Below are 16,632 nucleotides of genomic sequence, written 5' to 3' on the forward strand. Positions count from 1 at the left end.
TCGGAAGATTCCCCCCCATACTTTGCGATTCGGCACTACGTTACTTTAATGGACAATTGCACAATCGTGCCACGCTGTACCCAAAAAAAATTGTTCCCCCCCCCCCCCCCAACAAATAGAGCTTTCTCTTGGTGGTATTTGATCAGCTGTGCTTTTTTTTTTTTTTTTTTTTTTTTTTTTTTTTTTTTTTGGCAAGATTGTGGCAGCCAGATCGGCCCCCTGACTGACATTTTTTGATACTTTTGGGGGGGACGAGTGACATTACTACAGTAATCGGTGCATATTTTTAGCACAGGTTACTGTAATGACACTGGCAGGGAAGGGGTTAGCACAGAAAGTGATCAAGGGGTTAAATGTGTACCTAGGGGCGTGTTTCTAACTGTATGGGGGCAGGGCTTGTGAAATGATCAGACTTGTGTTCCTATATAGCAGGGGTCTTCAAGCTATGGCCCTCCAGTTGGTCAGGAACTACAATTGCCGTCATGTCAGTTTTTTACAATGCCTCATGGGATGGGTAGTTCCACAACAGCTGGAGGGCTGTAGTTTGCGGATCCCTGCTATATAGGATCACAGACGCTCCGCGATCATTCCAGAGGACAACGGTCAGCTGTGTTTACAACAGCGGGGAGTGATCGCGGGTGTCGGTCAGAAATCTGAGCCGCCTGCCCAGTGCATGGGCATCCCTGCTACAAAGTGGGGGTGGGAGCATGCCGCCGGCGTTGTGCACTCACCCCCTAGCTGCAGGTGTGCGGCCGAGTCATACCTACGTCTGTTTGCGCTGGAGGGCCGCCCTGCCACAGTAGAACGGCGGGCAGTTGGTAAGTGGTTGCTAATTTCTTTTACAAGGGATGGTTTATTGGTTGAGCCAGATGGACCTGTGGCTTTTTTTTTTTTCTCCCTGGTCCTGCTGCGCAATTGCGGTGTGACAAAAGTATTGCAACAATCTTTTTTTTTTTTTTTTTTTTTTTTTTAATTCTCTAGGGTCTGTTTAAAAAAAAAAATAAATAAATTTTGGGGGTTCCACATTTTCTAGCAAAAAAATTGATTTTAACTTGTGTACAAGCAGTCTGAAATAGGCCTGGTCCTTAAGTCGTTTCAAAGGGCCCTTTTTAGGTTGCGAGTTGTGATGAAGCACATGGTCACCCCAAACATTTGATAGAAAATCTATTACAAAGAGTTGGGAAATTTGACTTTGCTTTACTTATATTCTCCTCTTCCCCCCCCCCCCCCCCTTTCATTTACAAGATTTTTCTCTCTAGGGCCAATGCTTTCTCCTTTCTTGCCCAGGAGGGAATGAAGTGGCCCACGGCCTCCTGGGACATTTGCATTGCACATCCTGGGAAGCTTTGTAGCGGTGTTTCAGATGCACCCTAGTGTGACATCAGAGGCCTGCTGCCAGAACCTAGAAGACACTGCATCCCAGGTTAGCTCAGAATCCAGCATGTGAATACAAATTACAGCTGTGTTCACTGGATGTATCATCTGGGTTTTTGCAGCTGACCCATTAAGAGGCAGTCGGCACCTGTTGGGGCTCAGGACCCATAAGCTTATTAGGTCCTCTTAAAGTGGAGTTCCACCCTATTTTTATACTTGCCTCCATCTTCTCGCTCCGGGTCACCTGAAAAAGAAATGGATATCGCATATTTTTTTTTTTTTTTTACTTGCCTCGTAGCGAAGAAAATATACTTGCCTTACTTCCTTCTTCCTCCTTCCTCGGCCGCAGCCCGTCGTCACTTCCTGGCTCTGCAATGATTCCTGGGAGCTGGACGTCATAGCTCCCAGGAATCATTGCGCCTGCACCGGCCCCGACGTCAGTTCCGGGTCGCGCGCGTCATCCCCTTCTAAACAGCTTCTGGGCATGCCCAGAAGCTGTGGAGGGATGACGCGCGCGACCCGGAAGTGACGTCGGGGCCGGCGCAGAGCATCGTGGGACCAAAGAAGGCGGAAGAAGACGCCGAAGAGGACGCGCTGGCTTCAAGCTGCCCACATCTGAGATGGCAGCGCTGGACAAGACGTTTGCAAGGTAAGTATTTGTCCTAACAGGTAAGTGCAACCCGGGACAGATCAGAGGCTAGCCATTGTGGAATGCACTAGCCCTGACTGTCCCGGGGGTATTAAAAAAAAAAAAAAAAAAAAAAAAAAAATATCCAGGGTGGAACTCCGCTTTAAGTGGAGAACCTAAACCTGTTTTAGATCCTATAACTCTTGAAGATGACATCCTAATTTGTTGCCTGATTCAACCCGTTTTTGTATGTTCTGTGCTGAATTTAGCAGTGAACTGTAATGTAAATTTTCTGTATTTGTAGTCCAGTGTTTTTGATTTTGCATTAAGGTTTATTGCTTTTTCTTCTAGTAAGAGGATCGAAGCCCGGTAAAAATGTTCAACTTCAAGAGAATGAAATTAGAGGATTATGTCTGAAGTCTCGAGAAATCTTTCTTAGCCAGCCAATTTTATTGGAACTTGAAGCACCTCTTAAAATTTGTGGTAAGAACATGATTTTTTTTTTTTTGGTTTACCACCCAGCGTGGATTTTCACACTTTAATAGGGGGGAAGGTCTTACAATTTGAGTGTTAAAGGGCTTAAAGGCAGGTTTTTTATTTCAGTATGCAACAGTCCCCCCTATTACTTACCTGAGCCCATCTTTATCCAGCGATGTTGTAGGAGTTTCTCAGCTGCCCGGGACAACCCCTCCTTATTGGCTGAGACAGCAGCATGTCCCAAATGGCTTCTGCTACGGTCAGTTAGCCAATTGGAGGAGAGAGGGGTGGGGCTGGATCGCTGCTCTGTTTGAATGGACACTGAGCTGTGACTTGGCTGAAGTGCCCCCACAGCAAGCTGTGGTGGGGCACTCAACCGGGGAAGGGGCCAGGAGACTTTCCCTTTACTATCCCTTTAAATTCTAAACTTGGGAATAGTGCTGAAGTGCAGACATCTTATACTCTCTACTGATTCTTTCCTAGGCACATTGAAAATTGTTTACCTTGCCAATTTAGTGATGGGCATTGGCTTGGGGCAGTATTTTTGGGAGCTTTTTTCTATTGCCTGGACCTGAGATCAAAAGGCTCAACGGGGTCATGCTGAGGACCTGGCTAAATTTCGATCCATGTTTGGCCGATCCAGTTCATAAGAAATTCATCATTGATTTACCCCTCATGAATGGACCTGCTGGAAACCTTTTCCCTCAATCGATACATGTGGCCAATGGGCTGCAGCTCTGATTAGGGTGTTCTGATGCCGGGGGGGAGGGGGGTGTGTCAGAGGAAGCCCACTGTCAGAATAGTTAGTGGGGAGTGTTTCCGCATCTATGGGGGAATAGTTTGTTTTTGTGCGGGTTGTTTTTCTAAATGGAAAAACTTTTTGAAGGGGGGGGGGAAACGTTTTTCGTAGTTTTGAATTTTGCAAATGGGTAATTTTTCTCCACCCATGGGTGGCACTGTTGGCACTGCACTGATCAGTGCCGATGTCCCTTTCACACAAGCCGATTATTGGCTCTCTCCTGCTGTCAGTGAAGGGAAATTCTAATAACTAGCTTGTTAACATCTGTAATCGGCTGTGATTGGATACAGCTGATCACATGGTAAAGACAGATTGGCTCTTTACCCCAGTCTGATCAGCTGTGTTCAGAGGACACCGCTAGCGGAGCAAATTGCCACTGTAGAATGCCATGTGATGGCCCTCGGAACTGGCTGGCTGCGCTGTAGCCGTCATTTGGCTATAGTGCAGTCAGCAAATGATTAAGATACAAATAATTCACTCCAATTTTTCCTTACTATAAGAATAATGTGCCTGTAACAGTGTGAAACATGATCACTGGTAGCCTGGCCAGAGCTGCAACTTGTCACACACTTGACAGCTATGCAGATTAATGCTGGGAGCAGATTCAATTCTTTTCCCCAGTCTTTTGCACTTGCAGGGACTCTTGAAGGAGCTAGCCATGCAAGCTGGCTGTAGTTGCTCAAAAGGCACTTCTGGATGGGCATGGTGGGTTATGACATGGTCCTCAAGTCGTGTGTGGTGTTTGTTTTTTTTCTGCAGATGCAGCAACACTGCTGTGGCCATACACAAACTGGCTGTGACTGGTACGCTGCAGAAACCCTGGTCATGAGTTCAAATGTGTGTACAGTCAGGGTTTAGTAAGGGAAAGAATACAAAAATTGGCAGTGGTACTGCTGTGTGGCTGAGTGAATGTAGCCTAATGCGGCCATTGGTGTCACAAGGGGGTAAACTTGGCACTGTTGCTACTCTAACCCTGGTTAGGTTAACTTGTCTGTTTTTATACTGAGCGATTTTAAAGGACTTTTTTTCTAAATTGTTAACCTGAATGTGATTTTATGATATGAATTTCAGTACTTAAACTGTACAAATGTGCATAACCATGTAAAGGTATTTCTTGGGTTGGTTTACTAGATATAAAGTGGCTGTGGAGGCAGGTTTTTCTTAATGCATTCTTTGCATGAAGATAAAAAGCCTTGTGCAGCAGCTCCCCCAATACTTACCGGAGCTCTGTCTTGATCCTGGGATGTTGCACAAGACTCAGCTGCCCAGGACTCTCCCTCCTGATTGGCTGAGACAGCAGCAAAGCCCCATTGGCACATGCTGCTGTCAGTCAGTGAGCAAATGAGTGGAGAGGGAGTGGGGCCAGGTCACGGCTACATGTCTGAATGGACAGCGGGAGTTGCGGCTCGGGTGCCCCATAGCAAGCTGCTTGCTGTGGGGGCACTCCCAACAGGAGAAAGGGGCTAGGAGCACCGAAGAGGGACCTGAGAAGGGGGCTGCTCTTTGCAAAACCACTGCACAGAGCAGGTAAGTATAACATGTTTTAACAAAAAAACTGACTTATCACTTTAAGTGATTAAATCCTTACATGTTTGAATGGGGAGGGCATGATCACTTGGCTCTACTTGGGCAAAATGAGCATCTAAGGAACAAAAAGCCAAGCTATATTTTGGAGTTCACTAATGGCAGCTAATTTACCTTTTTATTCAGCAGATACATTTTGTGCTTAAGTGTAACTTACATTTACTATTTTAAATTGTCGTTTTTTTTTTTTTTCTGGTTCTTTTGAGACATTCAGGGTCGACCCTGCATGCGTCTCCCCTATGCTCGTCTGAATGTATTGCAGTGTACATCTTGATGGCCGGGGAAACTGTCAACCGGGACATGGAAATTAAGCAACCAATCACTTCCAGATCAACAAGTCCCGGGCCCCCAGATAGGCAGGTGGAGCCCATGATGCATAGTGGGTGGGGTCCTCATGGGGCGTGGGGAGCATTTGGGCAGCAGGTCAAAACTTCTGGTTGCGATGGCGGCCTGGGGTTTGTCGAGCTCTGCCCAAAGGTCTGTTCACTTCCTACTTTTGTTTTTTGCTCCTGTCACCAGAAGTGACCTGGCTCTGCCCTACGTATTAAATCACAGATCACGACTTCATCAGGAGAGAGGTCTTTTGTTGCAAACACAATCTAGTTGCTATCTTTTACACCATATAACCTTTTGTGCAGTATTAAATGAGGATGCTTGCTTTGTGCGAGAGAAGTAATTTATGTATCTGAAGCCTACACAGCTTATTCTGACACTTCATTTTTGCAGGTGATATTCATGGACAATATTATGATCTGCTACGTCTCTTTGAATATGGTGGATTTCCCCCAGAAAGCAACTACTTGTTTCTTGGAGATTATGTGGATCGAGGGAAACAGTCCTTGGAAACTATTTGTTTACTTCTTGCATACAAAATAAAATATCCAGAAAATTTCTTTCTTCTTCGAGGCAATCACGAGTGTGCTAGCATTAACAGAATCTATGGCTTTTATGATGAATGTAAGTACATTTCTGCATGTAAACGGAGTAAAGCTGCTGCTTGGATTTCTTGGTCCTATAGGTACAGCATTTCAGGGCACAAATTGTATGGTGGGTTTTTTTTTCTTCCCTGTATCCATAGTAAATTGCTTACCTGTTCGTCCAGTATTCCTCAGGCATGGTTTCCCTGCAGTACTTGCAGCTCCTCTCCTACCTTTTGCGAAGTGCTACATGGAATGCCCGGAATGTAGTCTGGAATAGGGGGAGGAAGTGACCTAATCGGCCTACAGCAGCCGCCACCCTAGCTCCCGCTTTACCACAGGGAAAAACTGAGCCTTGGTGGTCACTTGACCCCTATCGAAATTAAAGAAAAGCTATCTGCAGCAATATTTTCTTTTTGGTAAAACACTTAGGGTAGCGCCCCCCCCCCCCCTTAACCCTACACTGTTCCCTATCTCTGGGGAGAGCACTCAAATGAGGTTAGTGGTTACTTAACAGACATTGTGGCTTAAAGCGGAGTTCCGGGCACAGAATCGTTTTTTTTTTTTTTTTTTTTTTTCAATCTCCCCCTAACAATCACCCTTACACATCGATACATCCGCTAATCCTGGTTAGAATGGTGAAATAATGAGTTTGCAAGAATAAAATCTTACTTTATATAATTTCTGATGTGCGGCGCCATCTTTGTTGTGGATTGCCGAGTCCGTTGTGAGGAAATGTCTTCCCTTCTTCCTGATTCCAGTGGGCGTAGGCCTGTGAGTCAAGAAATGAGAACAGTGGTCGGCCGCCCATGTGACTGCAAAGTGCATCATGGGAGGGCCGAGGAAGAGCTCCCAGGACGCATTGCGGCAGGAAGTGACGAGGAGAGCCGAGGCACAGGAGGGAGGAAGTCCTTTGAAAGGTGAGTATACAAACCTCTGTAAACAGGTAGGTGAAAAAAAAAAAACTATGGGAATATCCAATTCTGACTCAGCGGAGAGTAAGGAATACAGTGCAGTAATTATTAGAAATTGAATTTTGTGCCCGGAACTCCGCTTTAAGTAGTAAATTTCTTATATCCAAACACTGTACAAAACTCAAATTGGCTAAAATGCAAAAAACTCTACTGTCAAGACCACTATAGTAAATTATACATTAACGTGCATTACAGAAAACAGGACAGTGTAACATGAACATCCTGACGTCTTATTGCAAAATGCACTTTTTCCTTGGCAGATAAGGATCTGCATAGTATCAATGAAATTTAATTAAGGAAAAACTATTTTGTTCTTGGAAATGTGTCCTGTGACAGAATAGCCAGTTATCAGCTTTTGAGGAAAAGAAATGCAGATAACAGGCCTTTTACATGTGGTGAGCTGTAAATGGACACAGCTGATAACATGGCAAAGGGCCGCTTTGATTGGCTCTTGACCTCCCCCCCCCCCCCCCCCCCCTGGAAACAGCTGTGTCCGAAAGGAAACCGCATTCCAAGCATGCCTGATGTGCTTGTGCACCCTGAGGGCAGGGTTCTGGGAAAACATCAGTAGATGTCCCAGGACTGGTAGACCGCACTATAGCATGGTCAGCAAGTAGGCCAACAGCTGACAAAAGCCCAGGCGCCAGGACGTGATTTCTAGTCGCCATGGCGACCTGCCGCTTGGTATTTGTTGAGCCCTGGCTTAAACGTATTTTACATTTTTACTTGTTTGCAAAAGAAATGCTGATTTGTATTTTTTATATTAGAAGCTTGCATGCAGGACATATTGGGATAAAAGCTGCATACCAAGTTTTCAATAAGCTGGTGTTCTCAGACTTGCATTGTGAAATGGGAGCTATACAGTTTCTACACAAACAAGTTTGATACTGTGTAAACTGCTTTAAATCCTCAATTTTATTAACCACTTGACCTCCGGTAGATTTACTAAGCATGCGCCCCCCCTTAAAGACCAGGACATTTTTGTGATATGGCACTGCATTACTTTAACTGACAATTGCATGGTCGTGTGACATTGTACCCAAATTTTTGTTTTTCCCACAAACGGAAATTTCTTTTGGTTGTATTTGATCAGCCCTGCATTATTTTTTGCACAATAAGCAAAGCCTTACATTGTTTAAAAAATGTTACAATATTTTTTTTACTTTCTGCTATAAAACATATCTTAAATTCATAAATTTAGGTCAATATGTATTCTGCTACTGCTACATGTTTATGTAAATTAATCAATATGCACTTATTGGGATTTTTTTTTTTTTTTACCCAAACGTTATAGCGTCTAAACGATGTGATGTACAGTGGATAAATGTCTTGCATGCCCCCTGTTAAAATGTCAGGTTTCTATAAAAAAGACCAACATTAATCCAGAATTTTTTCCACTTTTTTTTTTCTTTTGTGACCTATAAACTGTACAACTCAAGTGAAAAACTGAAATCTTATAGGGTGGGGGAAAAAAATAAACTAAATGTGGTTGCATAAGTGTGCACACCCTCTTATAACTGGGGCTGTAGCTGTGTTCAGAATTAAGCAATCACATTCGCTCATGTTGAATAAGTCAGTACACTCCTGCCTCTGATTAACTCTAAAAGTTCAGCTGTTCTAGTAGGTCTTTCCTGACATTTTCTTAGTCTCCTCCTACAGCTAAAGACATGGTCCGTAGAGAGCTTCCAAAGCATCAGTGGGATCTCAGTGTTAAAAGGCATTGGGAGAAGGGTACAAAAGAATTTCCAAGGCATTAGAGATACCATGGAACACAGTGAAGAGTCATCCAAGTGCATAAAATATGGCACAACGGTGACATTACCAAGACCTGGACGTCCCTCCAAAATTGATAAGAAGAAAACTGGTCGGAGGCTGCCAAGAGGCCTGCAGGGATATCTGGAAAGTAATGGTCGTGTGGTACATGTGACAATCTCTCGTATTATGTCTGCGTTATGAGGGTGGCAAGACAGAAGTCTTTTCCTTTGAAGAATGTCCAAGCCGGGCTTAATTTTGCAAAACCACAGCTGAAGTCTCCCAAAAGCATGTGGGAAAATATTCTGGTCTGAGGAAACAAAGGTTGAAATTTTTGGCCATAATTCCTAAAGATGTTTGGCACAAAAACAATGCACATCACCAAAAGAACATTGTACCCCCAGTGAAGCATGGTGGTGGCTAGGCCACCTCATGCTTTGGGGCTGTTTTTTTTTCTTAGCTGGAACAGGGGCCTTAGTTGAGGTAAAACCTTCAGGCTTCTGCTAGAAAGCTGAACATGGAAGAGAAACTTCATCTTTCAGCATATGACAACCCAAAGCGTACATCCAAATCAACAAAGGAATGGCTTCACACCAGAAGATTAAATTCCAAAATGGCCCAGACTGATTGAAAATCTGTGGGATGATCTGAAGAGGGCTGTGCACAGGAGATGCCCCCACATTCTGACCGAATGGAGTGTTTTTGCAAAGCGTGGGCAAGTATTGCCAAGTCAAGATGTGCCATGCCGATTAAATTCCATACCCAAAGACCGAGTGCTGTAAAAAAAAAAAATCAAAAGGTGCTTCAACAAAGTATTAGTTTTAAGGGGGAGCACACTTGTGCAGCCATATTTTAGTATATTTTTTTAGTATATTTTTTTACTTCCCTCCACCTAAAAGATTTCAGTTTGTTCAACTGAGTTATGCAGTTTATAGGTCATATTAAAGGCAGAAAAATTCTGAAAGCCTTTCTTTCTCCTTTTTTACTTCACAGGAATCTGACTTTTTTTTTTTAACAGGTGTGTAGACTTTCTATATCCACTGAAAATAAATATATATATATATATATATATATATATATATATATATATATATATATATATATATATATATATATATATCTCTATCTCATGTTGGGGATCAGCAACTTATAGCACGACTGCGATATTGTGGTGGACTATTGGACGCTGACACTTTGCGAGATCCAGTGATACTAATAGTGATCCGTGCTAAATGTGCACTCACTGTATTAACACTGGCTGGGAATGGGTTAATCACAGCAGGACTGGGACTCAGCCCCGTTGTGTCAAGATTTGACAGCAGCAGCCAATGGTGCTTGTGCGCATCACTGGAGCGGCTCGGGTAAAATGTATTTCTTTTTTTATATTCCTATAAAATAACAAACCGGTCATACTAACCTGCTCTGTTGCAGTGGATTTGCACAGAGCAGCCCAGATCCTCTTCTCGGGTCTATCTTCAGTAATCCTGGTGCCTTCCTCCTCTCAGTGCTCCCACAGCAAACTGCTTGCTATGGGGGCACCCAAGCCGAGTTGCAGCTCTGTGTCTTTTTTTTAGACGCTGAGTCCCTGACCCTGCCCCCTCTCCTCTGATTGGCTAGCTGAATTTGACAGCGGAGGAGCCAATGGCACCGCTGCCTTGTCTCAGCCAATCAGTAGGGAGAATCTCATTGCTGACACTTGTTGACATCGCTGAACAGGGGGTACTCTATACAAAATGCATTAAGATTAAAAAAACCTGACTTTACAACCACTTTAAACATCTAGGGCGATCAAAGGGTTTATCTAGCCAGTGTTTTTGTGTACAGTGTGGTGCTTTCACTAGATTCTAGTCTCTCCTCTGCAGAGACAGTCAGAACTGAGAAGCCTTGTTTACAATCTCTGTTCTCCATCTTTTACTATGGGGGGGGCATAGCTCATGGGAGTCCCCGGGACCCGCAGCTTCTGCAGTAAATTGTGTACTGAGCTGTATGTGTGCTGGCCAACCAATTGATTATAAAAATAGTTGACCATGATTTTCATAATTAGAATTATGCTGATTAGTTGTTTCAGCCCTAATTTATTCAGGAAAATCCACATTTAAATACCAGCAGGTAGCATTAACATGTCAAGAGGAATGTGCTTTGTCTGGGTTTTTTTTTATGTATACTGGTTACCTGATTTTAATTTGTGTGCCTTTTAACAAGAATATAGTTGCAAAATGGCTTTTGCGTAGCCTGTGGTTTTTAGTCATGACACATGAATGTATTTAAATGTTTTTAAGGCGACATGCACACTGGAGCTCAAATGCCTGTTTTACACTTTTTTTTTTTTTTTTTTTGTGCCTCCTAAACCCCCTATGTGTTCATGCACACATAGGCATTTTAGAGGAAGGAAACTAATCCTTTGTGCAAATAAGAGGAGGGTTTTTTTTTTTTTTTTTTAAGCGTCTCCAGGAGAAAAGCGTTTAGAAGAGCCACAATGTGCATAGGACCTAAAGTATAACGGATCAGGTTAGGATATGGACAGGGACAGTTTGTCCTAACACTATATATTTTTCTTTGTAGGTAAAAGAAGGTATAACATTAAATTGTGGAAAACCTTTACAGACTGCTTCAATTGCTTGCCAATAGCTGCCATAGTAGATGAGAAGATATTCTGCTGTCACGGAGGTAAATTATAACCAAGGGTCGCATTGGTGATCTGTAATTTGTACTTATGCTCTTGGATGATTCCTCTCCTACCCCCCCCCCCCCCCCCCTTACGTTCAGTAAGTGTGCTGGGGGTGGTTTACCCAAACGTAAACATTTGGTGTCAGTATTGCTGTAAGCTTCTCATAATCTAAGCAAGGGAACCTTGACTTGTCAAAAATGGTGTTGGCCAGTATCGGGGAGTCTGCCACATCGCCCTTTGGCAAAGGAGATGTGAAACCAGCATAGAGCGGTAGTAAACTCAGACCATCCAAATATGCAACTTCATGTTGCACTTTATAATCCTTGTACCACCTACATTATCCAAATACGTTAATACAGCACTTGGTAATACAAGTTATGTGAAGTCGCTTTACAACAAGGACATCGTTCATTGGATTTTATTCCAAATTTTATTGTCACTACACTTTTTACCAAAGACTTTTTATTGCATTATTTTAAGGCACCAATTGGTAGTTCATTTTTCTGCACTTTAAGCTTCATGGACTATATTTAGGGGATTTTTTTGGGGTTTGTCACATCACTGTACCATTCATTGTGTTTTTTGTCTTGTCTGTCAGCACTAACATTTATTATTTGTACATGTATATACATTTTTAACACACTAGTCTTTTTACCCATCCACTAAAATAGTAGAGGCTGGGAGCCGGCACGGGAGCCACTTTTTGGCTGCAGTGGCCCAAATCTGGTTCCAAGTTTCCAGTGGGAGAGTTGCAAGTCAGTCCAGTGCCAGAAGTAGCTTACAGTAATGAAATCAGCCCAGGGCCTTGGGTTAACTACACAAGGCTGACAAGCTGCCTCTTGGATTGCAAGAAGGGTAATTTGATTGTGTTGGGAAAACATCACCTGGCTTGATTATCACAAAGGGGTCTGGAGAGATTTAACACTCCTACTGCTTGCTTTAAGGCTTGCAGTGGGAGCTAGGGGCTTTACACATACCACAAGCTGACCGTTGGCTTTCTAGTGTAGGGGAGCTGTACAGCCACTGGAGTGCTTTTTCTGTGACCCTGGAATGTAAAATGTCACTTTGTTTCTGGTGACACTTCATGGAGTGATCTGTGCTCCAAAATCAGTTACAGCCAAACACTTAAACTCCCACCCTCCCCGAAAAACAATTGGAGTCTGCCCTGCCCCCCCCTTCTATGCACTCGCACATGGGTATAGTGTTGGGAGTGCCTATGTACTGGTGTGTGTTCCGAATGAACGCAATAATTCTAGGGCCAATAGTTGTAGTTCACTCAACTGATCTGTAGTCTTAAAGCACTGCCTATAGGAAAATATGGGGTATCAAAATTTGTCTTGTGGGCATAATTTTCCAAAACTGCCTTAAGTATTCAGACCCTTTTTCAATTTTGTTGGGTTGTAGCCCGATTCTACAGTTTAACCACTTTAAGACCGGAGGATTTGGCTGCTCAATGACCAGGCCCTATTTCTCTAATCTTCTTTCAGGACAGGCACCTTTTAGAGAACCTGCTGCCTCAGTTCAGGTGTTTCCTCCAGTGGGGAGACACTGTCCAGGAGCCAAAAAGCTAAACAGCCAGGGGGCTGGGGCTATGTTTCCAGAAGGGAGGGAGGCCCCTAGCAAAAACATGACTATTCTCCCTGAACAGATGGGACGGAGCGCTCGGGGGACCTGCCCTTGCGCAAACTTGGGCATTCCCCAAGTGTTACACCTTTTCCCCGCCGGTGTTAATTTCGGCAGCCTTGAAGAAATTTCAGGAAGAGGATACCATCCTAATCCTCATAGCACCACACTGGCCCAGGAGACCATGGTTCTCGGCCCTGAAAGAACTAGCAGTAGAACCCCCTTGGATTCTACCAGCACGGAAGGACTTTTATCAGGGCCCAGTACTGTGCCCACAGGTGGAACGCTGGAATCTAGCAGCCTGGTTTCTGAGGAAGAGCTGTTGAAAAACGAAAGGTTTTCGGATCAGCTGGTGGCGACTCTGCTTTTAAGAAAAACGTGGGCTGTTTATCTTAAAACATGGAGATGTTTCAAACACTGGTGTGAGAAAAGCTTCTTGAATAGAAGTAGCCTAGTAACCGTACTGGAATTTCTTCAGGCTGGTGCAGATAAAGGCCTAGCCATCAGCACCCTAAAAAGGCAGGTTTCCGCAATGTGTTCTACTAGAAATGTCCTTGGCCAATAATCCCTGGGTAATTTGTTTCTTTAAAGCCTTAAATAGGAGACCGGTGAGCTATCAGTGGTCCTACAAGCTCTCCTAGGAGAGCCATTTGAACCCATTGCGTCTTCTGAGGTGAAATTTTTAACCCTCCAGACTTTTTTTTTTTTTTTTTTGTAGCAATCACTACCGCATGGAGGGTTAGTGAATTTAAAGCTTTCTATTCAAGCTCCTTTACTGCAGATTTTTTTGGATCGCATTATTTTCAAGACTGATCCGGCTTTCTTACCTAAGGTGGTCTCAAAATTTCATAGAGACCAAGGAAGTTTTGCCAACGTTCTGTTCAAATCCTGTAAGGGAACAGGACATCTTCATAAGTTGGACGTTAAGATGTGTCCTTCAATACATAGCTTGTACAAAGGAATTTAGGAAATGCGATTCCCTTTTTGTTCTATTTTCTGGCACTAATAGCGGTACTAAGGCATCTAGACATTCCTTAGGAAGATGGCTTTGGTTGGCCATTAGCCAGGCCTAAATTTCCTGTGGGAGGGAGGCCCCCCTACAGGTATTGGGGGACATTCCACTAGAGCTATGGTGACTTCTCAAGCAGAAAGAGCTGGTGCTACCCCAGAACAGATCTGTCGGGCTGCAACTTGGTCCAGTTATGGAACATTTACCAAACACTACAGACTGGACCTACTGTCTGCTAAAGATCAGGCTTTTGGTCGAAAGGTCCTTAACCACTCTGCAACCGCTCACAGTAATACTACTGCGGCAGAGTGGTTCGTTATCGTCCAGCCACGTAGTATTAACGTGACTGGACACTCCCCCTTCTGGGCGGCGCTTGCGCGCCGCCGGAGGCTCGCTCCCGCTGTTTTCATTCACAGCGGGAGTCGGGCCAGGGGAGGAGCAGCGGCGATTGCCGCTGCTCTTCCCCGATCGTCGGGGATCGAGTCTGGAGATCCGCCCGCTGTGTGTAAACACAGCGGGCGGATCTCCATAGTGACAGGGAGTGACAGATCGGACTGTTCAGCATAGCTGGACATCCGATCTGTCCATGAATCACATAGTCACCTCCCCCCCCTACACGTCAGTAAGCACCAGGCATACATTAACCCCTCCCTCTCCAATAAAATTAACCCCTTCCCTGCCAGTGTCATTTTTACAGTAACAGTGCATATTTATAGCACTGATTACTGCAGTAATGTCACTGGTACCCCCAAAAGTGTCAAAAATGTCAGTCAGGGGTCCGGTCTGTCCGCCGCAATGTCGCAGTCCCGCAAAAAAAATCGCAGATCGCTGCCATTACGCGTTAAAAAAAAAACACCAAAAATGACAGAAATCTTTCCCTTTGTTAGTAAACGCAATAACTTTTGCGCAAACCAATCAAAATACGCTTATTGCGATTTTTTTTTTTTTTTTTACCAAACATATGTAGCATAAAACAAATTGGCCAAAAATTTTTAAAAAAATTGGTTTTTACATCTTTTTTGGGGGGAATTTCATATAAAAAAAATGTTAAAAATATTGTTATTTTTCAAAATAAACGCTCTTTTTTTGTTTATAGCGCAAAAAGTAAAAATCGCACAGGTGATCAAATACCACCAAAAGAAAGCTCTGTTTGTGGGAAAAAAAGGACGTAAATTTTGTTTGGGTACGGCGTCGCACGACCGCGCAATTGTCAGTTGAAGTCGCACAGCGCCGAATCGCAAAAAGTGGCCTGGACGGAAGACAGCAAAATCCTCCGGTGGTAAAGTGGTTAAAGCAGTAGTCCCACCCTAAGAGTAAGTACTCGCTTATCCTCTCAAAGGTGCCTGTCCTGAAAGACTATTAGGGAAAAATAGTTACTTACTGGTAACATCTTTTCCAGTAGTCTTTCAGGACAGCACTGCTACCTACCCGAAAATTTGAACAGAAGACAGATGGAGGTTAGTATGATTAATACTTGTCTCCCCAGTGGCTGGAGGTGCTCTCTAAGAACTGAGGCAGGGAGCTTAAAATCCAAAGGATTGGGGCGGTGTTTCCTGAGAAGGGAGGAGCCAGGTTCTTTCAAAAGGTGCCTGTCCTGAGAGACTACTGGAAAAGACGTTACCAGTAAGTAACTCTATTTTTCACATTCGGCACGGCGTTACTTTAACGGACAATTGCACGGTCGTGCGATGCTGTACCCAAACGAAATTGACGTTCCAGAGCTTTCTTTTGGTGGCATTTGATCACCTATGCTTTTTTTTTTTTTTTTTTGCGGGACTGACATTGTGGCAGACAGATCAGACCCCCTAACTGACATTTTTGATGCTTTTGGGGGTACCAGTGACATTACTACAGTAATCAGTGCTAAAAATATGCAATGTTACTGTAAAAATGACACTGGCAGGGAAGGCGTTTAACTATTGGTGATCAAGAGGTTAAATGTGACCCTAGGGGTGGTATTCTAACTGTAGAGGGTCAAGGCTTGTGAGATCATCAGACATGCGATCCTATATAGCAGGATTACATAGCCTCAGATCATCTAAGGTAGAATGACAGACTGCCGTACTTGTGTCAGCGGCGGGAGATTGCAAGTGGCCGGCACGCGCTCACCCCCTAGTCTCCTGAGCAAACGACTTGGTACTACGTCGCTTTTGCCCAGGAGCGACTGCCGCAGTAAAACTGGGGTGGGCGGTCGCTAAGTGGTTAAATGTATTCTCAGTGTACACCCTAGTGACAAAATGAAAACCAAGAAATGTTATACCAATGTGATGATTTTTTCCTTGCATACATTTTGCAAAGTAATCACACCCTTTGCATCAACACTTTTAACTTGGGTGCCTCATTTCTTTTGATCCTTGCATAGATGTTTCTACACCTTGATAGGAGTCCACCTGTGGTAAATTGGACACCTTATAATAAAAGGCCTCACAGCTGACAATGCATACTGCATCAAAGCAAAAGCCATGAGGTCAAAGGAACTGCTTGCAGAGCTCACACAGGATTATTGCAAGGCACAGATCTGGGGAAGGCTACATGACCTTATGATCTGCAAGAGCACAGTGGCCTCCATAATTCTCAAATGGAAGTGTGGCACAACCAGGACTCTTTTTATAAATGAGTGAAAGGTGCTCTGATTTAAATGTGTGTAAACTGCAACCAAAGACCAAATATTGGAAAATTTTAAGTGTGAAAGTAAATTCTGGTGCGTTTAAAAGTGTGTTCTTTCAAAAGGTGAAAAAGTATGTTCTTTCAAAAGGTGAAAAACTCTTAAATACTATCAAAGGTACATCAAACTAATGGTGCATATATATATATATATATATATATA

General features: G+C 43.7%; 1 protein-coding gene across 1 annotated transcript in view; it reads left to right on the forward strand.

Annotated features, from left to right (window-relative positions):
- Window positions 1–16,632, forward strand: part of PPP1CC (protein phosphatase 1 catalytic subunit gamma) — a 66,362-nt gene that overhangs the window by 17,546 nt on the left and 32,184 nt on the right. Inside the window, exons 2-4 of the mRNA XM_082244188.1 lie at window positions 2,354–2,485; window positions 5,589–5,819; window positions 11,068–11,172. Coding sequence (XP_082100314.1) covers window positions 2,354–2,485; window positions 5,589–5,819; window positions 11,068–11,172 — 468 coding nt within the window. The remainder of the gene's footprint in view (window positions 1–2,353; window positions 2,486–5,588; window positions 5,820–11,067; window positions 11,173–16,632) is intronic.

Source organism: Pelophylax lessonae, assembly GCF_965119305.1.
Source record: "Pelophylax lessonae genome assembly, chromosome: 1".
NCBI lineage: Eukaryota > Metazoa > Chordata > Amphibia > Anura > Ranidae > Pelophylax > Pelophylax lessonae.